The sequence below is a fragment of the Camelus bactrianus genome, chromosome 17 (assembly GCF_048773025.1).
Source record: "Camelus bactrianus isolate YW-2024 breed Bactrian camel chromosome 17, ASM4877302v1, whole genome shotgun sequence".
NCBI classification, from domain to species: Eukaryota; Metazoa; Chordata; class Mammalia; order Artiodactyla; family Camelidae; genus Camelus; species Camelus bactrianus.
This window is the reverse complement of record NC_133555.1, coordinates 38,531,454-38,558,429: the sequence shown is the minus strand read 5'-3', so window position 1 is coordinate 38,558,429 and position 26,976 is coordinate 38,531,454. Positions and strand designations below refer to the sequence as shown.

Sequence of the window (26,976 nt, the reverse complement as noted above, 5' to 3'; positions counted from 1 at the left end):
CTTTATTTCATCAGGTGCTCCAAAGTGGTGGTTTTCTAATTCTGTTATTTTTCCTGTCTTTATTAGTCGGAATTCTTCTGTTGAGAACTGCTTATCATCTCTTTGGTTATTCTGAAACAGTTCAAACAAAGAAGGCAGGATAAATGCTGATTTTTTTCCCTTTGTCCATTTGGGGGCGGGGGCTTTTTTTCTGGTTGGGGGAGAGAATTAGGTTTATTTATTTTAGACGAGGTACTGGAGATTGAACCCAGGACCTTGTGCATGCTAAGCATGCGCTCTGCCACTTAGGCTATACCGTCCCCTCCCCTTTACCCATTTTTAACTCATTTTAATCCATTGTAGCCATTGTTTTTTGATGCTCAGATTGTCCCCTCGTTGGCCAGTCAAAGTCCCTTCAAGTTGGCTTCTGTGTGTTTTGATCTGATGCGGGTAGGATTTAGTACCTCCTAGCTTTTGAGAATAAGCATCCACAGCTACGTTCTGATGTAGTAACTAAACTGGGAAATACTCACCGGCCTTCTCTCCTTTTTTTCTTTTTTTCCCTATCCATGACAAGTAGTGGTTTATACTAGTTGTATGAGTTAGGAATGTTTTCCGCTCTAAGTAAGCGTAAAGAACAAACAGAGTTTTCATTTTTTTCACAGAACAAAAGTCTGGAGCAGGCAGCTGTTAGCATTTGTTCAGCAGCTTCTGGGGTCCAGAGCCAGCATCGTGGTGATTCTCTTGGCCTCTCCCTCATGGTTGCAAGATGGCAGCTCCTGTTCCGGGCATCATGCCCACAGTCAGGGCAGGAAGAGAGGGGAAGGCCAGAGCCAGATGCAGCTGTCCCTTTATATCAGAAAAGCAAAAGCTTTTCCCAAACTACCCTCACCCTCAGCTGAATTCCACCCAGATCTCACTGGCCAGACTAGATTGTATGGCCATTTCTACTTGGAAGGGAGGCCAGGAACAGAGGGATTTATTTTGCTGGTCTCTATAGTCTAGGAAGGCAAGGGAGTGGGGGTTGGAAGTGGAATCCAGGGCTACTCTTTCTGGGAGAGTGGTCTTGAGTCATGAATCAACTTTCCCTATTTTGCTTTTATTTCAATTTTTCATGTTCATTTGAAGTCTAACACTCCTTGATGTGGAAGCAGAGTGGGACAACTACAAAGCATTGTGAGCGGGAAATGCGGTAAGTTTTATTTGCAAGAATGCCCTAAGGAAATAAGCATTTGCCATTTTGACAGTCATGCCCTGACGGTTCAGGTTGGCTTTGTTCAGTTATCAGATGTTGACTCCTGGACCAGGGTCTGCGCTGCTAAGTGTCCTGTTGCCTCCTGGGTGCAGGGGGACAGATCAGTCTCACCTTCCTGAAGACAGATACTGCATTTGAGCTGTAGTGATTCCCTTTGATGCCAGACTACCTTGTGGTCACAGTTTCACCAGAGGCTACCCAACCTTCATGCTGTTAGGGCCAAGAGCAGCGCTAGCCTTCCGCCAGCACCCTGTGCTGATGTTAAAACACGAGCTTATTCTGTACTGACTGATACACGGCCACCGCCTGGAGTCTCAGAGTCATATGACACCCTTCTGGCCAATGAGATGTAAGTGAAAGTTGATGGGACTTCCAGGAATCTCCTTTAGGTGGGCAGGCTCTGTGGGTCATGCCCTTGACCCTTCCAAGGTGCCCTGAGTGTATGGTGCCCTCAGCCTTGACCATCCCAAATGTCCATTCATGTGCTTTTATGTAAAATCCCCCTGCCCCATGTTGCATCTTTTGTAGTTTGATTCACTCCTTCAATAAATAATTACTGAACACTTACTACAAGCTGGGCGTGTGCTGATCAGGTGTGTTACAGGTTCAGATGTCCCAGGCCTGTAGTTGGAGATGCAGGCATAGGTGAAGGCCAAGAGCAGGTAAACTGGAGGACCCAGACCCCGGCTAACATGGAGGATGGGCAGAGCCATTGCTCAGTTCTTACAGATGGTTCGACACATGAGAAATTCACATTTCAAGTTGCAAGATCTTCCCATTTTTCAAGAGAAGTCAGAAATCTTGATTTGATTTTATTTTTCAAAATTATTTCTGCCATGAGGCAGGACTTCTCACTAAGGCAGAGGAAAGCTGGACAAAGGTGCTGTATTTATTTTCTATTGCTATGTAATAAATTACCACAGACTTAGCAGCTTAGGACTCAAGAGTTCTATAGATCAGAAGTCCAGGCAGACTCGACTGGGTTCTCTGTTTAGTGTCTCACAAGGCTCAAAGGTGTTAGCTGGACTAGGCTCTCATCTAGAGGCTCTGGAAATGAATTCACTTCCAAGTTCTTTGAGACCAAAGACATGACAATAGACCACGTGGACATGAACACAAAAATCAAATCCAGCAACTTATAAAAATGACCAAGTGGGATTTATCTTGGGAATCCAAGGTTGATTTAGCATCTGAAAATTAATGCAACATATCATATTAATATAATAAAGGACAAAATATACTTGGTCATGTCAATACATGCAGAAAAAGCATTTGTCAGAATCCAAAATTCATTGATAATAAAATTCTTAACAAATACAAGAGAATTTTCTTGAACAGATGAAAAAACATCTAAGAAAAACTTACAGCAAACATCTTTGTAGTAGTGAAAGACTAAAGGTGTTTTCCATAAGTCTGAGAGCAAAGCAAGGTGATCCACTCTCAACACTTCTATTTAATATCATACTGGAAAGTTCCAGCCAGTCAAAAAGACAGGAAAAAGAAATTAAAGGCATCTAGACTGGAAAAGAATATATAAAACTGTGCTATTCGCAGAAGATACGTATCTGGAAAATACTCATGAATCTTAAAAAATCCAACTAGAACTAATAAATGAGATTGTCAGAGGATACAAAAATCAATCATATTTCTTCATACTGATAATGAACAATCTAAGAATGAAATACAGAAAACAATGCAATTCACAATAGTGCTAAGAATAAGACACTTAGAAATAAATGTAACAAAAGATGTGTAAGAGCTAAAAATTACAAAACACTGTTGACTCAGATTTTAAAAGATCTAAATAAATGGGGAGATACATCATGTTCATGAACTGAAAGACTCATTATTGTTAAGATGGCAATTCTCCCCAAATCGATTTATATCTGCAACACAATTCCAATTGGAATCCAGAAATAAATTTTTCAGTAGAAATTGACAAGCTGATCCTAAAGTTTACATGGAAATGCAACACACCTAGAATAGCAAAACCATTTTGAAAAACAACAACATAGTTGGAGGACTTATTTTACTCATTTTCAAAACTTATTATAAAACAATAAGAAGACTGTGTCACAATGGTGTGATGACAAACATATATATCAATGGAAATGAATAGAAAATCCTGACATTTATGGTAAACTGATTTTCAACAAAGGTGTTAAAGGAATTCTATTGGGAAGAGACATTCTTTTCAACAAATGGTTCTGGGACAATTGGCTGTGTGTATGAAAAAAATAAATTAATTAAAAAAGAAACTTGCCTTACATTATACATAGATTAACTCAAAATCAATTATAGATTTAAATGTTAAGTTGAAAACTATAAAACTCAGAAAAAAATACAAGCAAAAAAATCCTTGTGACTTTGGCTTAGCCACAAATTTCTTAGCTATGATACCAAAGACACTATTCATAAAAGAAAATTTTGATACATTGTAATTCATTGAAATTTAAAACTTTGGCACTTCCAAAAATATCATTTAAAATATGAAAAGACAAGCCACAGCCTGGGAGAAAATATTTGCAAATCATGTATCTAATTAGGGACTGGTATCTGAACTATATCAAAAATTTTTATAACTCAGAAAGACAAATGACCCAGTTAAAAATGGGTAAAAGATGTGAATAGCTCTTTTCACCAAAGAAGATATATGTATGGCTAAAAAGAACATTAAAAGATGATCAACATCACTAGTCATTAGGGAAATGCAAATTAAAATCATAGTAAGATACCACTATACATTTGCTAGAATAGAGAGAATCTAAAAGTCTAATGATGCCAGGTGTTGGCAAGGCTGAGGAGAAACTAGAACCCTCACACAGTGCTGGTGGGAATGTAAAATGGTACAGTCACTTAAGAAAACAATGTATCAATTCCTTAAAATGTTAAACATAGAGTTATAACATGACCCAACAATTCCATCTTACATTATACCTGAGAAAAATGACATGTCTCCATTAAGATTTATGTAAATATTCACAGCAGCATTATCCATAATAGCAAAAATCTGCAATTAAATGTTTATCACCTGGCAAACAGAAAATGAAAATCTAGTGTAACTATGTAATGGAATATTATTCAGCTATAAAAAGGAATGGACTACTTATTTTTTAATTGTCAATTTACAATGTTTTAGTTTCTGGTATACAGCATAGTGATTCAGTTATAAGTATATATATTCTTTTTCATTATAGGTGATTATGAGATATTGAATATAGTTCCCTGTGCTATACAGTAGGACCTTGTTGTTTATCTGTTTTATATATGGTAGTTTGTGTCTGCTGATCCCAAACTCCTAATTTATCCCTCCCCCCATTTCCCCTTTGGTAACCACAAGTTTGTTTTCTATGTCTGTGAGTGTGTTTCTGTTGTGTAAATAAGTTCATTTATGCCATTTTTTTTAGATTCCACATATAAGCGATATCTTATGATGTTTGTCTTTTGCTGTCTGACTTACTTTACTTAATATGATCATTTCTAGGTCCATCCATGTTGCTGCAAATGGCATTATTTCATTCTTTTTTATGGCTAAGTAGTAAGGAATAAACTACTTACACAGGCTACAACGTGGATAAACATTATGCTAAGTCAAAGAAGCCAAACATAAAAGACCACACATTGTGTGATTCCATGTAAGTGACCTTCTAGAAAAGGCAGAGCTGTAGAGAAGGAAAACCAATCACGGATTGCTGAGAGATGGAGATTGGAGTGTGACTGCAAATGCACATGAGGAAAGTTTTCAGAAGTGATGGGAATGTTGGGGTGGATCAGGGTGACGGTTGTGTAACTTTATAAACTTACTAAAGATCATTGAATTACCATGTATTAGCAGTGAACTTTTTGGTATGCAGATTATACCTCGATAAAACTGTTAAACAAAACAATGAAATCTTCCATTAAAAAATGTTCTCAACTAGTTCAAATTCTTCAAGGACCCATGTGGAAAAAAAATGCCCCAAGTTCGTGGCACAGGCCCCTGGGCTGCCTACTTGCAACCTCAGTGCTAAGCTGCATAATAGAAATTTGAATAAAATAAAATCCCTGTCCTCCAGGAGTTCCAAAGGGAGAAAATGGAAAAGTGAACAGTTACAAAACCCTATTATAAGCAGGATGTGCAGGGAGGTGTGGGTCCAGATGCCTGGCTCTGGCTGGGCAGGGATGGGGGCGCCACAGATGAGGTTGGACACTGAAGTTAGGTTTCATTTATTTTTAAAATTTTGGAATTTTATTTTATTAATTGCTTTTTTGATTGAAGTATAGTTGATTTACAATGTTGTGTCAGTCTCTGGTGTATAGCATGGTGATTCAGTTATACACATGTGTGAAGTTAGGCTTTATTTAATTTATTTTTTTGGTGGGGGGAGGTAATGAGGTTTACTTAATTATTTTAATGGAGGTACTGGGGATTGAACCCAGCACCTCATGCACGCTAAGCATGCGCTCTACCACTTGAGCTCTCCCCTGAAGTTAGGTTTTAATGGGTAGGTAGGAATTCAGGAGATTGCAAATGCAGGAAGTGGAGAAAAGGGGTAGGTGACATTTCCAGGCAGAGAGAACAGAAGGGGCAAAGGCTAGGAGGTGTGAAAAAGCGATTCCCCTTCTGAGAACTGGGAAGGTTCGGGATGTGCTGCATATGGAGATAAAGAACAGGAAGGGAAGGCAGGGGCCAGATCGTGAAGCACTTGGCAGGCAGCGTTCAAGTCTTTGGACAAAGGCTTAAACAGGATTTATTTGTTGGAGGAACATGGGCATCCTTCCTTTGGCCTGAATTAAACTTTGTCTTGGCAACGTCATGTTGCACTCATTTAAAAAATATTTATTAATATACTGCTTACTGTGTGCCGGGCACTATTTGAACACTTTATAGAAGCTCATTTAATCCCATCAACTGTGGTTCTCAAACCTGCATCCAATTCACCTGGAAGTCCTCTTAAAGCAGAGAAACCACCACACTTCTAATTTAGTAGGTCTGGAGTGGAGCCTGAGAATTTGTATTTCAGTCCAGTTCCCTGGAGAAGCTGCTGCTGCTGGTCCCAGGAGCCCACTTTGGAAACAACTGCTTTACACTCACCTCATCAGAAAGGTACCATTATCTTCACCATCATTTCCATTTTACAAAGGAGGAAACAGAAGGTTAAACACCCTACCCCCAAGGCTACATAACTCTTAGTGATGGGGCTTGCATTCAATGCCAGACAATGTCTGCCATGTTTCCCAGTTCATAAGTTGCAAACAAGCAGAGTTAAGGGGCTGGCATTTTCAATCCTTGCTTGCAACTATCAAAAATATATCACATACACAGGCCTTAACTAACATTTGAGATAAAAGAATTTGAGATGCTAACTGATGCCAAGGGGGTAGTGAGGGAAAGTCTTTGAGGAACTCTCTAGGCCATTCCAATGAAGTATTATTTTGGTTTTATTGGGATGAAGCCAGGGTTTAGAAATGCACAAGTATCAATGTACGAAATGACTAATTCAGTATATAAAAGGAAATCATTAAATTCAATGTCACAATTCACAACTGAACCATACATGAGTCCTTAATCTCTGTTGTTTTCAATATACATATTATAAATTTTTAAGAAATGAATTACAAAAATTAACAGTATCTTGACAAGATAGCCTTGTTACACATGCTGCTTTGGGCGGGGACAGGGGGGTAAGTCCCAAGATGAAAATGGCAGTTCTTTCATGAATCGGATTGCTTTTCACATCTTGATCTAATTTGTAGCATCTCCCTGGTTGCCTTCCAATAAACAACTTCTTCCTTAAATCGGTGGCATTATGTTATTTTTGAGCTCTGAATCACAGAGACTGTAATCCAAGCCTGCATGCTCCATCTTGTCGTTTTTTGTAGTGCTGTATATCTAATTAAAGCTTCTTACAGGTCCATAAAAAGACCTAACATTAAAAAAGCAGTCTGGGTTGGAGAAAGCCCCAAGGCAGATTGAAGGGGGGGGTTCTTCATTAACAATAAACACCTTTGCTTCAATTCACAGTTAAGCAATCATATATTAATTTGTACTTGAAGATTTTTGAATATTGCCTATGCATAATCAGATCATGTTACCACATTGATGGTGTGGAACTGAAAATGGGTCATGTTCCTGCCAGCAGCCTCCAGCTTCCCAGGAAACACTGGGGATGAATAAATGATTTACCACGTGGCCAGTACCGCATCCCTCTCTCTGGAAGAGAATTTGAGCCGGTTTTATTTAAACCAATGTATTATTCTCTTCCTTTTCGTTGACTGTCTTGCTATTCTTATGCCCTATTTTCCTCATAGAATTTATTCAAAACCTAAGTTACACAGGGCCTATCTGTTGAGGCCATTGTTTTGTGGTTACTGTTCTAGCTCAAGGGCTACACCGCTGGCTGTGGAGGCCTTCAACCACTGGAATTCCCTTGGAAGACCATTAGAGTGGTATTTTTTCCTTTAACTTGGCTACAGGGTTCCGTGAATAGTGGTATCTCCCTAAGGAGACAAGTGCAAGACCTTCCCTATTTCCAGCAACAAAGGAACGAATTCCACAAACCAAGCTCGAAGCTCTTGCTTAACATACTGCTAGAGTTAGAATGTCAGTGTCCAAGTGGGATTATTCTTTTATGGTCTTTCTAAGCCACTGTTATCCCAGAATTGAAGCCAGTGATTCAGCTCTGAGGGGCAGAGTCCCACAGCCCTAGGCTTTCCCCAGTCACCGATCCATCACCCTATTCTAGAGCATTAGGGTAACTGGGAGTCCCCTTTAATAGAAAACCTTATTACCCTGAGGGTCTGTACCTCCCAACAACCCACTTTTGCTTCCCAGTCCTCTTCAGACTGCAAAGTAGATGCCTTGCAGAGAGCCTCAAAGAAAAGTCTTCTGACATTTGCAGGTCAACAGAGACATTTGTTAAAGGCATCGAGATTTCTCGTCCAGTCAATTTAATCAAACTTGGAGCATCTGAGCAGCTTTTCTCCCCATCCCCCACCCCCAGCTTGCGTCCTTCTTTGCTAGGGATATTTTCTTGGGGGGGGGTGGGGTGGAGAGCAGGGAGGAGCAGAAAGGGAAAAGCAGGTGGGAGAAATCTGGCATCTGGCTTAGCTGAGCTCCATTGTGCGCCAAGCTTCCAAGGATGGGAGGCGGCAGCCCCTGCCCCTCTCTCCCACCACCCCCAAGACTTCCTCTTCGGCCTTCGGGAGCCACCGGCCTGGTGACCATGCCGCGGAAACCTCCAGTGCACGGTTAATGCCTGGCGTGTTCTGAATCCCTGACTTCACATGCTTTAATATTTCCCACGACCTTTCGCCTGTCCACGCTTTTCCAGAGGAGGCAGCCTGGTGGCGCAAATATCTCCAGTTGACCTTTAAAGCTAGAGCTGCATTCAGATGCTGCGCTTTTTCTTTCTGTTTAAATAGCAACAAACTCAACAAATTGGGTTCCCAGAGAGAAGAAACTGTAGAGAAAATATGTATGTATATACATGAATGTATATTGATTTTTGTTTTCCTCTCCTTGCTTAAACCTGGGCGGGAGATGGAGGGAACCTTTAAAAGGGTAAAGTGCCTGGTGCCCTCAGCCTCCCCACCCCAGGACGCAGTCAGGTGAGGACGCGGTCCCTTCCCTCCTATCCCCCGACAGCTCGCGCTGCTGGTCTGGGCCACTGTCCCATGTCCCTGGTGCTTCTTCCTTCATCATCTCCTCTCCTGCTCGGGCGCCTCGCCCGCCTCCTACCGCCAGCCGCAACCCAGACCCGCTGGGGTCGGGACGCTGCCAGGATGCCCTACAACAGCCGGAGCGCCGTAGCCCGCAGGTGCGCCCCGCCCCGCCCTCCCCGAGGCTCCGCCCCGGCGCTCGCGTCACAGTGACGCGCGTGCCGCGCAGGCGCAGCTCGGCCCCCACCCCCTCCCCGCGGCCGGCCGCCCGCTTGGTATTATGATTAACGCTGGGTGCGGGGACTCGGCGGCCGGGAGGGAGTCGTCGGCGCCGCGGCCGCTGCGGACGGACGCTCGCCTGCTGGCTGAGGTAGGGATGAGCGCGGAGCGCGGCCGGGCGCGGCGGCTGTGGGCGGGGGTGGAGGCCGGCCTCCGCCGCCTAGTAGCCTCCGCCGTTGCCGGGCTGGGCGCCCGTGCCGGGGTGCCCGCCACAGGCGGAAAGTAAGTTGCGCGCTCCGCGCTCCCCGCGCTGGCCGCGTCGCTGGCCCGGGAGGACGCGGGGCCGGGCTGTGGCGGCCCCGACCCGCACGGCGGCGGCGGCGGCGGCGGCGGCTGCTGCGCGGCCTGGCGGCGGGAAGCGGGCGGCGGCGGCAGCGGCGGGCCCGGACGGGAGCCGGCACTGCGGCGGCCGGCCGCGGGCGCCCCGAGGCCCTGCCCTTGCGGCCGCGGCGGGATTGCGGCACCTCGGGAGGCGCCCGCATCCCCGCGCCCCGCCCCGGAGCGGGCCGAGTGCGGCGCCCGCGGGGCCCAGCGCCCGGGTTCTCTCGTGCGGTGTGTATTTTTCGCCGAATGTGTTTTCCTTTTTCAAAAGAATCTGGAAATCTGGCTGCAGCAAGGGGATTCCTTGCTAAAACTGCAGCTGTGCAATAGAATGGGGATATTGTTGTCTGTGGAGAAAGGGCATCGGGATAAAGAAGGAAGAGCAGTGCTGTTCCCGAGGGACAGCTAGAATTTTTCGGGTTGGAAAACCTTCGTTCTTTTCCGTAGCCATCGCCTGTTGATTTCTTTCTGAACCGTTTCACCAAAACCTTTCTGCCTAAAAGGAATTGGGGTCCAGGAAAGTGACAGCCTTTTATCCTGGGGGTGGGGGTTCCTGGAGCTGTGTTATTCCTAACAGTTAAATGAGATAAAAATCCAGTATCTTCAAAGGGAGTTCGGTTGAAGTCCAGTGTTGGGGGGCGGGGGGATTTAACAGTAGGGTTCTTAAATCTTTAGACGTCTGAGGATACCGAATTTTTCAAACGGTTAAGTTACTCTTTTTCCCCCTTCTATTTAATTGAGTAAATTTTCACAGTCTTAGGAGCAGGTGGTAAAACTAACTTAATGAGTTTCACATTTTGTGGTGAAAGGTGAAGCGTGGTTACCAAGTGTTGGACTAATAATTTCCACCTGATTCCTATCAAACATCAGATGCCTGTTTGGGTTCCTTATGGCGGGGGTTGGGGCACTAGTCCCAAATCAGTCTCATTTATCAGAACATGTATCAATGTACTTTAAAGCCTGGGGTTGTCAAGGCTTATGTAATCAATTTGTTAATTTATAATCTTGTTACATTGCTCTCCAGATTTATAAAATCATTCCCTTAAGGAAATCTGTCTTCAACGTCTGCTTAAATATTTCTTTTGGAATTGGGTTCTTGAAGAGGAATGTACTGTATAAGTGGTGATTAAAGCATGCTGATTAGACAAGTTTCTTTTAAAAAAGATATTATTGATTCTTCTATTTGTCTATCTAAATGTTCCTGTTAGGAAAACATGACATTCCCATTTTACAGAACTAGAAATGAGAGAAATTACGTGACATTCCCAAGGTCACGTATTGAAGCAGTGTAGTAAATGAAAGTCAGGTGCACTGTGGTAACTTATCTTAATACTCTATCCTTAAGGCTTTTCGGGCAGGGAACTTCGCCACCTTTTTATTTTTTAAACATACACAATTGATTTTTATTGTTTTTACAGAAGTTACCCTATTTTCTGTTCTGAGTAAATTTTTCTGTTATTGCAATAAGATCCATTTGTTTAAAACATAGAAGAACTTAGAAGTTATGTAATTTTTATTTTTCTGGAACAGAAATATAGATTGGGCCTTTATGGTCCAACTGTAATCCCATAATCCTAAAATGAAGGCTTTCAAATGTCCTTATTAAAACTGAAGAGCTTTCAGATATTTTTACTGGTTATAGGAACTACATACGGTTCGTCTAAACTTTACTATGGGTGTTTCATATAGAAAGTGAAACTAAATAGGAAAAAGAAACTTTATTTTTGGAGATATTGAGTAGCCCTGGTTCTAAGCATTGGTATAAATAAGGCATGCTTTCTCCCCTGAAGCAGCTTGTCTGAGCCTAAAAACTCATTACATTGCCCCAGAAGAAAAGGGTACAAGTACACTTTCCACATGGTCAGAATTTTAGGAAATAAAAACATAGTTGAGGAACTCTAGAGGCTTGATTCTTGCTGCATGCCAGCTGTTTGCTTAACAGCCAAGAGATAGAGTTTTTAGCCAAAATGCTTTTATAAGAAAATACTACTCAGAATATAGGTACTTCCCAGTGTGCATGTATGTGCAGGTAAATTCTTGGAGCAATTTTGGTGGGAAAGTTGAGTTATTTGTAGCAGTTGTGAACTTAAACTTAACCTATGGTTGTTTATTCATGGAGCTTTTGTCTATTTGGGGGGCCCTGGGTTAGAGGGTAGCAATAGAAGAGTGACTAAAAACCAGTGACTGCCTTTACAGGCTATGGTAAATTATACTTACACCGAGGTAGGCAGTGACAGACTCAAATGCTGTGATGAGGCATCTGCACAAACCCTGGGCAAGGAACAATCTGACTTGGGAATGCTTCACAGAGGAGATGATGGTTGACGTGGTCTTGAAGGACAGGTGGAGTTCCCCGGCAGAGAAAAGGGGAAAGAGCCCCAAGGGTTCAGAGAGGGTGAAAAGAAAGGACAAGGTCAAGTGGTGGACTTAAATCCAAGTGGGTGAAAGGGAGTTGAGGAGGCAGAGACAGTGCAGCTATTTTTTTTTTTTTTTTTTTTAAGACTGAAAAGGAAGGGGGGAGGAGTGGGGCAGTAGCTTTGGGGATGGAGAGGGACATGTTTTGGATTTTGTTCTAGTTTGGAAGGAGCAGATGTAAAACCTCTCGGACATAATGGCCTCACCAGTGAGCACTGGAAATGTGTGGTCTGTTCTGGATGATCTGGAGCTACGCTATTCACCTGTGGATCATTTCCTCGTCTTGTTTTTCTGTGTCTCTGCTTTGGTTTGGGGCCTTATATCCCATGGGATATATAAGGGAAACCATTTCTTGTCGGTGATAGGGGAGGAACCTGACTACAGAGGATTCCTACCCTGCCTTCCCTGAACAGTTGTTTCTCTGCTGTCACTTCCAGAGCCTCCTGAGATTGTCCTTTGGCACCTCCAGCCTTTGGTCTCCGCTCAGGTAGGCTCTTTCGTGGCAAAGCAGACCTATTTCCCTCTCATTACTTGTGTCCTATTCCCCAGACTGCTGCTGTGTGAATACTCAGCAGTCCCTTTGGAGTTGGAGGGCATTGTCTGCCCGTGCACCATGATGTTTTAAGTTCTGGATTGTCTCTAGGCTCAAAGCAAGATTGGGGGTGGAGTGTGTGTCTGTCTATCTAAAGTACGTCAACTACATGTTGACCCAAAATGTAATGTAGGTTATGAAATCAATGCTCTGGAAGTGTGAGTTACAGGACATAACTGGTGAAATTACAGATTGACTGGGCCTCTCTTTCTGAGTTGTCAACATGCAATTATCTTTCTCAAACTCCAGATTGTCAGCTCCTTGAAGGCAGAGGCCACTTCTTTGATTTCTATATCCTCAAACCAGTGTAATGCCTCACGCACAGTTAGTGTACCCAGGCTGTGTCTTGATGAAGAAACTTTTAAAATCTCAACTTTAGTTTGTTGGCCGTTGGTGGAAACCATACCCATTTCAGTCCAACTGAGTTTGAGTGAAATTGTGTTTCAGTCATAGAATTGCAGAACTAGAAGCAGATCTTCCACTCTCTACTAGCTTGCAGGACGTGCTCGGGAAACGTTTGTCCCTGCCCTGTGTTCCAGGTCTGAGCGAATGGCCCCACCTGCTACCACTCTCCACTAGAGTCATCCCAGATTTCCCTCTTTGCTCTGCCTCCTCTTTGCTGTGCATTGAGTTACTGGTTTCTACTTCCTAAACGTGTCTCCTCCATTACATCCTCATCATCACTGCCCAGATACAGGCTGCCCTCCTTTTTAAGTCTTTAATGATTTATCTGGAGACATTTTCAGTAGTCTCCTTACCTATGTCCAAGCTCTAGTCTTGCCCTTCCAATCTGATCTTCACTTTGCTGCCAGAGCAGTTCAGCTGTCACCTCTGATTGCTGGGCCCCTGCTCAGTATTCTTCCTTGGCTTCTTAGTGCCAGCTTTCATTTGTTCATTTAATAAAGTATATCTGTGTATTTTGGGCAGATGCTATACTTGGTGGGCCCTGGGATACAGAGCTGAATAAAATGGACGTGGGCCTTAGGTGGTCGGAATTTATCACATAGTCTAGTGGGGGACACAGACTATTAATCACATAATCTCACAAATAATCACATAACCACAATTGTGATAAGGGCGGTAGTGGAAAAGGACATGGTTCTGTGAGAGGGCATGGGGAGCTGGTGTGCAGGAGTGTGGGAGGGGAAGGCCAGGTGATGGTCAGGAAGGTGACCTTTAAGCTGGGCCGTAAAGCCAGATTTGCGGAAGAACAGCTGATGCACATGGGATACAGGGACCTTTGGGGACCTAGCCCTTACCTACCTATCTGCATGTATTACTGTCCCAGTCACATGAGGGCCTCTTTCCCACCTCCACTAATTTTAATTCTTAACTCAAACAAAAAAGTTAATTGCTCTGAGATGCCTCCTGTGAACTTCCCAGGGCAGATTTAGGGGAGGGAACATCTCTTCTAGCATGCTTGTCCGTATGAGAAATTGTCAACACCTTGAGGGCAGCAGCCTTCCTGTTACAACCAGTATAGGCATTTAGGGACAGTTTTGGGACCAGTTCGGGGTGAAGGTACTGATAGCAAAATAAGATGGAGAAATACAACCCTTTTCAAATACCGGCCTCTCTTGGGAGGGGAGCCAGTTACAAGAAGTTGGGGAAAAATCTTTGGGTGATTTTGATCCCACTCCCGCCTTGCTAATATGTATTATATCATTTTGCTTTTGTAATAACTGTCCAAGGTGGTGATTATCTTTGTTCTATAGATAAAGACATGCCTGTTGGCAGAAGTTGAGTAACTTGTTGGGCTCCGGCTTCTGAACCCTCTTTTGTGCTATGATACTGCTCCTTGGAGGTGCTGAATGAATCAAGTTTGATCATTTTTCAAGTGCACTTCTATGATGAAGAAAAGTTGACTGTGTGGTACTTTGAGATGTGACTCTCAGGACGCTGCCCCAGCTCCTCTTATGTTCCCTCCCCTCCTATGGACAGACATACCTCTTAGACCTTTATATTGTCTTCATATTGCATAGCTAGCGGGAAATGTTTGAGTAGTGTGTCCAACTGGTTTAATAGTCAGTAGGTTCTTCAACATTAAAGAGAATATATTTTAGGTAACGTAAGTTTCAGTCTTACAGTGTAACTTATCTAGGTAAAGTTTGTTTTAGATTTAGGATAATATACTAACATACTCGTTGGACAAATTATTAACTACAGTGTGCTGCATTCATGAAATCTCTTTAAGGTAGTTGAGGTGTACAGCTTTTTTTAACAGTGGACAAAAGTAGAGCAATTGAATTTTAAAGTAAAGTTTAGCTTCCTGTTTTACCTCATTTTCTACAGGTTAAACCATTCTCTCTTTATTGGCATAAAGCAGTATGAGTCCTATGGAAGAAATTTGAAATGAGAATATTCAGTCTACAGTTTCAAGGCTTGATTTTATCCTTTGTTCTCCTATTTTATGAGTATTTGCTGATCCTCTTGTAAAGGAAGATGCTTTTTCAGAAACAAATGGAGAGAATGTAATTGGCACAGTACATTAAAATTGCAGTTTGGGTAAGGATAAATTTTTTTAAGCAGAAAATAGAACCTTCCTAAATTGTACTTAAATTACTTGCTTGATGTTGGCTGTTCATTCTGTGCCACTGGGGAGGTATCTTGCCGTCACAAAATTGTATGTAAACTCTAAAAGTGAAATTATTTTCAAGGTGCCATTCTATTTTTAGATGACCAGGAATTTCCTCAGTCTTTGGAATAATTATTTGCCTGTAGTTTCCTTTCTGAACTTAAAAAGCAGTTTCTAAACATTTCAGAAAGTTTTTAATGGAATTATTTGTTAGTAATGTTTATTAAGTGAGTCTTTGGTTGGTGCTAGGGAATTTCCTCTTTAATTGCAGGGGTACGGGTAACTCACATGGCATGTCAGAATTGGAAGAACAACAGAAATGTCAAAATAGATTTAGTTCAGTGCTGTTATTTCCCTGGGAATTAGAAAGGCCTAGGTCAAGGAGAGGCATTGTATTACTGCAGGAAGAAAATGCAGGTCAACTTAGGCAGCTCTTACCTGGGCGGAGGACTGGGGCAAAAAAATCCTTATTTTCGTTGACTCTGCTTTCTCATCTGAAAAACGGGTATGGTACTTCCATTATATTCCTAGTTGCGAGGAATAAATGATATAACAAATGTTAAGAGTCTAGTATATACATAGATTCCCAGTAGTGAAATTGTTTATTCTTTTTGAAACCTGCAGTGAAACAAAACTAGAATTCTAAAATGAGCTATTGTGTCAGTAGAAGACATTTTTGAAATTTAGAATGAGACAATGAAAGAAAAGTCAACTGTGGTTTGCTATAGGACTCATTTCTGTGTAAACCTATTTAGGTTAGTGTTCGATTTTGAGGGAAGTAGTATGGGTGACAGTGAGAAAGATCTAATATGTCAAAGCAAAAATTGGTGTTTTATGGAACTTTAAAGTGAACAGTGAACTTTTTAAATTAGTTTAAATTTTCCAATGACCTTATTCTTACATTGCTTTCATGTTAGTACCTAGAGTTTTATTCTTCTGTTGAGGCCTCAGCTCTGTGATGTAAAGCTGCTTCTGTGCATTTTCACCTCTTTAATGACACTTTAATTAACCTTAAGTATGATTCAGAGATATATATGTGGTGAATTGTTTAGTCTGGCAAGTTTTCCCTTAGTTTTGCGAAGGTGGGAGTTCACCACAGTTCCCTGAATGGTGAGCCATTAGGTATTTTTCAGGATCGACCTTCTTAACCCTGTTAAACTTACCTTACTTGTACCCCAGATTCTGCCTTCACCCACACTGGCGTTCTCCTTTCTGAAGACAGCCAGCCGGATGCCCTCTTTTTTGCCTATTTCCCCACTTTCAGCGATGGTGTCCCACTGCTCTGGTGGAGGGGTGAGGCCTGACCTGTGGGCTGCCCTGTCTTTGGGGATCCTATCCTGCCTTTAGTATCCTCTGCTCTTCCTTTGACAGAACTTGCCTAGGTTAACTTGTATAATTAATTCTCTTTTTATATGTAGATAACTTATTTGTAAGATTCTAAAGGATGGGGACTGTGTTGTGTTCTACACAATTAGGGCTCCAGTATTTGCTAACAAAAATAGACTGTTCCTTCCTCAACCTGAAGAACTTGCGTACTTTGAGCCTCAAGGGAGGCAAAATGTTTCATTGAATATGTCTTGTTTGTTAAGATTACATAAGTAGGCTTTAGACAATGTATTTTCAGGGAAATTGGCTTATTTCATAGATCGCAACAGAAAAGTAAATTGAATGAATTATTATGTACAGAAATTCAAAATTTTAATAATCTCTGCCTTTCCTAGATTATAAAAATAACACATATTCAGTGCTAAAAATTTGAAAAGAACAGAAAAGCATAAAGAGAAGAAAAATTTCTATGGTCATACCAATGTCCCATTTTGGTATTTTTAATATATATACGGACAAATTTTATGCTTTAAAAAAAACAGATCATATGCCTTGAAACTTGGTATGTGATTTTTTTTTACTTAACATTTTGTTGTGACAATTTCCCATGAGATTAAATAGCTTAAATACAGCAGCATAGTGTAAAGTATACTGTGATTTATTTAACCATCTCCCTACTGCAGATCTTTCAGTTATTTCTAATCTTTTTTGCATTTGTGAGTATCACTGAACATTGTTGAATATAAATATTTGTTCATATCTTTATTTCTTTAAGACATAAATCTAGTAGTAAGGTTATTAAATCAAGGACATTAATTATTTTAAGGCTCTTGATACAAGCATTGCCAGATTGCTTTTCAGAAAGGTAATTTGCAGTCCCAGCAACGTGAGAGAATCCCCAAATGATTCTGTCTTTTAAGTAAAAGTGAAATGTTAGGTGCCAGTATTTTTGTACATGGATTAGTTTTTTCTTTTCTAACATTCTTTTTTGACCACTTTTTCATCACCATCTTTGTCACAGTATCAGCAGAGGGGATAAAAAAGATGATAGGGAGTTAAAATGAGCATTAGTAAAAGCTTTGGAAGAGAGATTTAGATTATTAAGTTTTTTAATTCTCCATAACTTCCAATATATATTCTGTTTTCCTGGCAAAGGAGTAATTATGCGTTGGCTTTATTTATTTTGGAGTAGTTTCAAGCACCAGCTTGTGCTTAAGTATTATTTATTATGTGGGCACTTTATACCAGGGCTGTCACCAAACTGCTTTTTAAGACTCACCCTCAGATAGGAATGGTGACGTGCTTAGTATTTTTCATCACTTTAACAAGAGGCAATTCTGTTTAGGAATTTGAACTTACTACCTGTGCGCTGGTCCAGGTTTTGTGGCTTAGATATTAACCCTTTCTCTCTACAAATACTAAGTACGACTACACCAAATAGATTGCCTGACTCCTGAGTACATTCACATTCCTTGATATGTTGTGGAAGGTAGCTTGTTTTAGAGGAAATGAAGTTACTTAAACCAGCACTCTAAGGGATTGATCTGCATTGGCAACCCAGTCACTGCCTCAAGACACTGGAGCAAGCTTTTCAGCCAGGCATTCCTGGTCACCTCAATGGCCCCAAGTCCATTAAAATTGACTCCCTGGAAGAAAACTTGCAGAACATACTTTAATAGGCAGTTACCTTCCTTTGGAAAGAACTTTATTAGACATTTGGAAGTATAGTTTTGCCCATTATGACATTTCTCATCGTAAATGAGTTACTGAAACCTTCTGATTTGTAGTTTCCATCTTGATTCCCTCCGGTAGCTGCAGACTGACACTACCTGATGCCCACATAGTAATATTCACCCAGTCCAGCGAAGAACTGTGGATTCTTCCATAATTTAGACCCTGTTGACCTGTTTGTGGTTTCTTCATCTTTGATTTATAGCTTATATTGATAACTCCCAGGAGAAGGAGTGTTATTCTAGAAACGTGGAATATTGTTTACTTTGGATGAAAAGAACAGCGGTGGTGACTGCATGGTAGGGTTGTGTTTATTTTGCTGGACCTGGAGGTTATTGATATTCCTGGAAGACTGAGTCAGCTGTCTTCTTTCCAGCCAATACTGTTTTGTTATAGATATCTTTGAAATTTTAGCTGTAAGATTAGGGTGGTAATTTTCATGGAGAAAGTGTTAGTTCCTCAAGTTGGCTTTTCTAAAGAAAACATACAGTTTAATCTGATATTTCCTATGAGTAAGAGTTACGGTTTTCTTTTTCATTTTTTGTATTTGTAAAAGATACCAGATAATTTACATGTGTAAGAAGCTTAAATACAGTTTTAGCATGGCTTTGCAAAAACTCATCTTTTAGTTGTCTGTATTAGAAGAGCATTGGCGTGGATTTTTTTTTTTAAAGCACATAATTTGGGAGCTTTTTGTGTGTTTGGGTATAGTGGTCTGATTTAGGGGGGAAGTTTATAATATCCCAAAGTGTTGAGAGGCCATTAGAAGTAGCCTAATTTTTGCACACGGCTTTTTTCTGTGTCATCTGCTTCCTCATGCCATTGATTGATTCATAATGATTATCCACACAGAGCCACCTTTGTTCAGTGTGCTGTTTTGCCCTTGCTTCTCCTGGGGAGAGTTGTGAGTAGGAGACCTTTGTTTGATATACAGACCACGCTGCAGTGGTGATGATGTCAATGAAAAGCTAAAAGTGAGTTTTGACAAGAATAACAGGGTGAGTTCCAAATTGACAGTAGGTTTAACAGAGGCTCGTTCTACAACTGTTTTCAGCAGCTTGCAAAATGTGTGTAGGGCCACCCACACTTCCTTCCTCTTCTCCAGCCACACCCGCACACTTCAGTTGCTTTTGCTCTCTTTAGTAAACTGGAGAAACATCAGTGTATTCTTGCAACACACACCAGTACTTGTTTCTCAAACATGAATTTCCATATTATAAACCTCTTTCATTTAGGTCCAGCCTAGTTATATGCATGTGTCAGCATATGCTAAATAATACTTTAGAATGGCCTAATTTAGTGGTTTTGCTGTTTTAAAAGATGTCGTCCTAGCTATGCAGTCATTAAAAATAGTGATGTAGAAGAACTTAGTGTGTGGAAGAATGCGCCTCGTATAGTAGAGGAAAAAATAGTCCTAAGACTTCGTATCCAGTAGCTTTGTATAGAAATGTACGCATAATGAATATACACTCAAGCCTGAAGAGCGGTCATCCTAGATGATATTGCAGGTGGGTTTTTCTGTTTGTTTGTTTTTAATCTGTGGTGCTTTTCTGCATTTTCCAAATTTTCTGAAGTGAACTTGTATTGTTTTGCAGAAATACTTAGAAAATGGTTACAACCCCCCCCCCCCGCCAATATGTGTGTGTATGTTATCCCATTTTATAAAAAAAATATTGTTTGGCTTATATTATACACAGAGAATAATTTGGAAAGTTATGTGCCAAAATGTTAACAGAGATTATCATGGAGGGTAGAATAGTGAATGATTTCTTAAAAGCTTCTCTTTTTGCCAAATATAAGTTCTGATTGTATTTTTTTCTTACACTGCACAGATATTTCATGACTGAAAACAAATATACTAAAAGGAAAGCAATAGGTCAGGTGAAAAAAGCAGAATACATGATATGAAGTTATATATAAAATGATCATACCTTTGTAAAACAAAATAAAGAAGAAGCTGTATAAAATACTTGCAGGAGGACCACCAAGATATTAATAGTGCCGAGCTTCAGAGGTAGGACTATGAATGCCTCTTTATTCTTTCTACTTCCTGTTCTGTATTTTCCATATTTTCCATAAAAGTATGTTACTTTGACAGGAAGAATATAAAGGAGTATTTAGTCCTTTTTCAAAGGGTGGATTTGATAGAATGTCATCTTAGTATCATTTTAAAAGCAAATATTTAAATTTTGTGGGATGCTTTAATGAAAAATCATCAGACTTTGACACCTAATTAGAGATTAATTTATCGATCTGCAGCTCCCATTTACAATTTAATACATTTTAGGAAACTGAGCAATAGAATTTTTTTGAAAACGAGAGAGATGATAGCTCAGTAAATTCATTTTCTTGACGTAGTGTGGAAGACTGAATTTCTGCTTGGGTGGGGAAGTTTACCATCAGTATAACGGTGATGGTGGTCGCTAGCATTTACTGAATGCTTACTCTGTGCCAGGTTATATTTTAAATAGTACCTTTATTAACTCATTTAATTCTCACCACAATCCATGAGGTACTCTTACTGCAGATGTTTTCTAATGAGGAAACTTGACCATACAGAGAGATCAGGCTTTGCTTTGGTCCAGTGGCTAGTGGCTGGTGAGCTAGGTGATCTAGTCACTGGCCTTCAGAACCAGTCCTCAGACACACTGGACTACCACACTACCTTGCCATAGAGACTGTGGATGAAACAGAGGCTGTTGGCAAGAGCAAGGCAGGCACAGGTAACGGGATGAGCTTCTATGTCCCGCTGGGAGCTGAAAGACCAGGTAGGCGTCCCAGGGTTTACCTGTCAGTAGATGTGGGCCTCTGCCTGTGCCTTTACTGGCCCCATCTGTGCTGTAGAACTGTCATCCATCTCTTTTCATCCCCTCATTCCCAGCAGTGAACTTGTTTTCCCATCTACCTTTCCTTCTTTCCTCCACCTCTTTGCCTTCCCTTTCCCCAAGCTCATGTGAGCTTGAGCTTAATGATTACCTGGATGAACTCACTGTGGTGTATTGTGTAAAGTGCCTTGGCTTGGTATGAATGTTTAGGCCTTTTCAGTTATTTGTGTGATATTTCAGTGTTGTGGAAAGGCCTGCAAGTCCCCCCTAGTCCCCTCACTGTGCCACGAACTTAGATATCAGTGCTCCTCTCACATTTTCTTTGTTCATAGAGTTTTTTTTTTTTTACTGTCAGATGGAAAGCCTCTAACGCAAAGACGTTTGTGTGTTTCATGGTGCTGGTGTTGATTTCTGCTGGCCTGCTAGAGGACATTGTGTTGGATGGGTTGCCCTATTGGCTATTGGAGTGAGTGTTTCATGAGCCCAGAGGGACTCCTGCAAATTGGGCTTTGAACCCTGACTGAGCAGGGTTGGAGCTGCAGACTGACTGCTGCTTATTGGGCAAGTTGAGCTTCATCATGCCACCTCACAAGCTCCTAGTCAGGATTCAAGGCAGTACGGATTTGTGCCTCTTACCGAGGAAGCATTTAAAAAAAATGGTAACTTTACTGTTGTTCATCATTATCATTTCCTCCTCCTTCCAGTGAAATAATCTTTCTGACCTGTCTGCCTGGACCAACCTCTGTGTATATCTGTTCACTATGAAATTCCTGTTGACTAAAGATTCCTTGAATGGGTTGTAATTCTGAGAGGGGAGAGAGATAATGGGAGACAGGGTCACTGAAGACAAATTTGCCTGTTTTATGTTTGTCTGGATCCAGCCTTAGGGTTTATATTTTAACTTCAAGCAAAGTTAAAGCAAATGGAACTAACCTAATTTTTTTTTTTGTATTTTCCTTTAGGAGAAAGAAGCAACTAACAAAATACTGTAATAACAAGGATTATTCAATATGCGGTTTGCAGGGTATGTTTTGGAGCTGGTACAGAGTCACCTTTACTTTCTATAAGCCACATCTTAATATTCTGCATTGGTGTTCAGGTATTGCAAGATCCTCAAAGAAATTATTTCCTCCAAATATATACCTGATAGTAGGATTAGGCAGTGGGCTAATGTTTTAAAAGATGTTCAATAACAAGGATAGTTTTCCTCCCAGCCTTCAGTTACTTGTAACTTCCTGTTTTTAGGTATTGTAGTTTCATAGACAATGAAAAAAGGATATATGTACCCAAGAGTACCAAAAAAAGTAAATTATTTGATAGAGTTATTAATCATTTCACTACAGGGTAGTCTGTCGTTAAGAAGAGACCCTATAAGATTCTTCCCCATGAACTTGTTAGTAGATTAAAAATTATTTCATTATTCCCTTCGGCTAGCGCAGTTATGGGAAGAGAAACAGGAGAGTGTTCATAGTGATTAACTCTGGGTGTCTGAGACCCTGAGACCCTGGGTATCTGAGGAAAGAAATGCTTTTTTCCCTTATCTGTATTTTTATTTACTATTTTAGTAGTTTTTTAAAATTAAAGAACAGATTAATTAAAATTTAAACAAACTCAAATTTATTTGTAAAGTCTGATTTATATGCCACTTCCCAGGAATACATCTAAACTAAAGGGATAGATGAAAAAAAAAGTATTACATAATTTGGGGGTAGCCTGCAGCAGTTTGTTTTGAAAGCTAAAGTTGCATTTACAAGCTTGTACAATAAAAACATAGATTTGGGTAGAATTTTAAGAATAATTACTGCTCTTATGATTAATTGAAGTTAAAGATTTAAAAGATAGTTTTCTGCCCCTTGGAGTTAGCTTCACATTTCTGTTTTTGAAAATTAAATGTCTGAATTAAACTTTCTTTTGGGGAACTACTGTCCAAATAAAGTAAGGTCTTTCCACTTGGATTTTCCAGTTAATCTCTTCATTAAAATTACTAGCTCAGATGACAAGGATAATACACAGTATAGAAGAAATTTGCTTTTTCGCCAATGCCTGTACATACATAGTACTGGTTTATTATTTTAAAAATCTTAAAGAAATAGGATTTTGTTTCTGAAAATAATTTGCAGAAACACTGTAGCATACTGGTTAAAAGCACAGATTTAAGTGTCAAGATAGCCCTGTGTTCAAACCCCAGCTTTTTTACACTCTCGCCCTGTAGCTTAGGCCGATGTAGCTATCTCTGAGGACAGTTGTAAGCTTTAAGTGAAGATGATGTAAAGCATGTGGTAGGTGACTAGCATATTGTACTCATTCAGTGAATGCTAGTTGATATTTGTTATTTCAGTAATTATTAAAATATAAAAAGCATATTAATAAACATTTTTAAATCTTGTATATATTTCTTGAGGTGGCCCCAGATACATGATTTGGATCATTTCAATTTGCACAGGAGAGTGACTATACCTCTTTTATAGTTTTTTAACTCTTGAGATATTATTATCTTGACTATAACATCATTTAGAGTGGTCAAATGTTTATAAGAGGTATATGCTTTGAAATAAGAATCTTAGCTTCAGCATTTACCTGGAAGAGTGTTTTCTTGGCTGTAAAATAGGAATAATATTCACCTCTTAGGATTGTTAAGGTCCAGTGACACAATCCAATTTGATTTATTTTGTAGAAATATATATAGTAGGTTTTTAAAAAATGTTAGCCTTTCTTCTGTTCTTCTCTTAAGCAAAAAAGAGATTTAAAGGTATTTAATGCTAGTGCTTTAAAAATTACCTTATTTTATGTGCAGTTTAGTTTTTTGGGATATTTTCATCCAAGTGGAGTAAATATAAGTACTGTTCTTAACAAAAAGTAACTGAAAATGTGAAACTATATCCTGGGAGCATTAGAAAAGGCTTCAGTGAAGGGATAAATATGCACTAATAGGAAAGAGCTAGAGCTGGGAGATTGCTGTATTCTTCACTGGATTTTGTTATTTAATTCTATTAACTTCTGGTCAGAAAGAATAATAGTGAGAATTCAGTCTGTGAGATTTAAAGTGATATCTTAATTTATATAATTACATACTTTTTTTGGTTTTCCTGAGTCAAGTTCATTTATAAAAACTGATTTCTGTATTTTAAGGTTTACACTATAAAGGTTGAGAATTTTAAATTCCATATATAATGTGGTCTTTAAAGGTAAATGATCTTTTAAGACTTGAATGGTTTAAGAATGCATGCTTGTCTATTCCTGAAATAAAAGCAGGTCATAGTAGTAGGTTTTGTGTGAGAGTGGGAAAACCATAATTAAGATCAGTGTAACTGATGAGTACAGAGAGTGAGCATAAGCACCTACTATGTGCCAGACACTGTTCTAGGCACTAGAGATGGAAGAGCAAACAGTTGTTGCCTTGTAACATTTTGAAAAAAGTTACGTTTCAAAATTTAACAAAATTTTGGTTACCTAGTATTTGTAAAACACTGTTCTAGGTGTTAGGTTTTAGTTTTTACTTCTACTCTCCCCTTAGAGTCCTCTTTTGGTCTCAGAATCAGGATGGTGTATACAAAAACCTATAGGATAAGACGACCTGGGATGGAGGTGCTTTGGAGATACAGAGAAGGAACGGTAATCCCAGCTGTGAGAGTTGAAAAAGGCTTTAATGAAGGGATTGTGTTATACTTTTATAGGAAATAGTGCTAGTTTTGGAACAACAGGAAAAAGTAGTTGGTTTCTGTCCAAATGTATATTCTTTGTGTTTTCCCTTTCTTGTCATCCCTGAGTTTTTTGAGACACTAATTGAAATTACTTTTGGAAAATATTTTTTTTAACATAGCTTATCAAACTTGCCAGTTTTCTTATTTCTGACATAACCAAAAATTTTCAACAAACTGATTTATTTTCAGTTTGCAAACTTAAAGTGGTATTTTAATTCTCAGCCTTTATAATGAAAACCCTAAATTTGTAAATAGGTTATTATAAATGCCCCTGATTCATTTTATGTTTCAATGTATTTACTTCAAGCTTCTCTTAAAACAAAATTAAAAAAAATTGAAGCTATAAAAGGAAAAGTCACGGAAACTTAATTTTGTTTCTCTTGTTTTGTAGATGTCCATGGCGACATTGAAAATGAATTCCTTATTTTCACCAGATATATGAGAAGATTCATCTTAGACAGTCTAAATACTTTTCCTTCTGCTGGACCAGCATGGCAGGATTCAAGCGAGGGTATGATGGGAAGATTGCTGGATTATATGATCTGGATAAAACCTTGGGCCGAGGTCATTTTGCAGTGGTTAAACTTGCCAGGCATGTCTTTACAGGTGAAAAAGTGGCAGTAAAAGTTATTGACAAGACAAAACTGGACACTCTAGCCACTGGTCATCTTTTCCAAGAAGTGAGATGCATGAAACTAGTGCAGCATCCCAACATCGTACGCCTTTATGAAGTTATTGACACCCAAACCAAACTGTATCTTATTCTAGAACTTGGGGATGGAGGAGACATGTTCGATTACATAATGAAACACGAGGAGGGGCTTAACGAAGACTTGGCCAAGAAGTACTTTGCTCAGATAGTTCATGCCATATCTTATTGCCATAAACTCCATGTGGTTCACAGAGACTTAAAACCTGAGAATGTGGTCTTCTTTGAAAAACAAGGTCTTGTAAAGTTGACAGACTTTGGCTTCAGCAACAAATTTCAACCAGGGAAGAAGCTCACTACAAGCTGTGGATCTCTTGCATATTCTGCGCCAGAAATTCTGCTTGGTGATGAGTATGATGCACCCGCAGTAGGTAGGTAACCTTCCAGTATTTGCCCTCTTGAATTCTACTGGCTAGAGTGTAGTAGGTCAAATTGGTTGTTGTCTATATAGGAGTGATTTCTAAGAGAATATCTGTTAAATGGGTCTTAGTTAACAGATTGGGTTTCATGAATGCTATTTCCTGAAGCTGACAGTTTATTTTACCCTGTAGATGGCTAATGTCTGAAGTGTATTTGTCAGCACAAAGGAAAATGAGCAAGTTATCGTTTAAGATAACCTCTTGTCTGCCCAATTTTAATTTTTTTTAAGGTCTGGGTACTTTCTCTATCTTCTTAGATTCTTCTAGTTGTCTCCTTCCTGTGAATACTCTTTAACAGTCACGAAACCCTTATTGGAAAGGTACTATGGGTATTACAGTGCAGTGTGAAGGATTGGGGTGTTGAAAATCAAATCATGATTTGGTGTTATGGGAGAGGGGTGGTGTGGGTGGTGTTGGAGGGAGAGGAGGGGAGAGGAAATAAAATCACGATTATACGCTTGAGGGAAAAAAAAAGAATTAGGGCATTGGAATAATTTATTAATTTTGACCTTGAGCAATGTACTTGATCTCTCTCTGCTTCATTTCCTCGTCTGTAAAATAGATCAGATACAAGTGTTGTATTCCCTTATTATCTGTTTACTTTTCACAGTGACCGGTATGGTGGCTATTGTCCATCTCACTGTACAGAATAGGAAATTGATACACAGAGTACTTGCTGTGTGGTGAATTCCAGAATAGTGGTAGCACTTGGCATTCCCAACTACCCACCCCCTCCCTTCACTCCAACACATTTTCGCGCTCTGTCTCTTGTCAGAGTTATTTACTTGTGGTAGAAGTGTTTACTGCATTTCGGCTTGTGTCAGCTTTGTACCCTTAGGATCAAACACGTTTTGAAGGTCATGGAGGAATTTATTTTTAATTTTTAAGGATTTGTTAATCTGAAGGTGTGGTCAGCTTTTAACATTTTAGGTTTAATCTTAGAAAAATATGCCTTACTATTACCTGCACATGATATCAAACTTCCTACTTATGAGCCTCCCATTTGCATTCTGATCGTTTGAAATGCATGTTACAGGAGATTAAAGACATAACATTGAAGAGTGCTGATCTTATACAGAATACTCTGTATACCAAGACACTGCTTTTCATGTTGGACTATGTGTTCTGGAAAACAAAGGGCAAATAAGTGGTTTCTGCCCTCTACAGATAATCAGGCTTCACTGAAGTCTTCCATTAGAATATCTGAA

General features: G+C 40.0%; 1 protein-coding gene across 6 annotated transcripts in view; it reads left to right on the top strand.

The window, feature by feature from the left end:
* The first annotated feature begins 9,109 nt into the window (after positions 1 to 9,109).
* Positions 9,110 to 26,976, top strand: part of SNRK (SNF related kinase) — a 55,817-nt gene continuing 37,950 nt past the window's right edge. Inside the window, exons 1-5 of one of the 6 annotated variants that reach the window (XM_074345102.1) lie at positions 9,138 to 9,245; positions 21,295 to 21,598; positions 21,902 to 22,038; positions 25,032 to 25,151; positions 25,247 to 25,720. In XM_074345102.1, coding sequence (XP_074201203.1) covers positions 21,966 to 22,038; positions 25,032 to 25,151; positions 25,247 to 25,720 — 667 coding nt within the window. In that variant the 5' untranslated portion in view covers positions 9,138 to 9,245; positions 21,295 to 21,598; positions 21,902 to 21,965. Of the gene's footprint in view, positions 9,246 to 12,362; positions 12,378 to 21,294; positions 21,599 to 21,901; positions 22,039 to 25,031; positions 25,721 to 26,976 lie in introns of those variants that run through there. The other 5 variants (XM_074345101.1, XM_074345104.1, XM_074345103.1 and 2 more) reach the window with 5 other exon arrangements.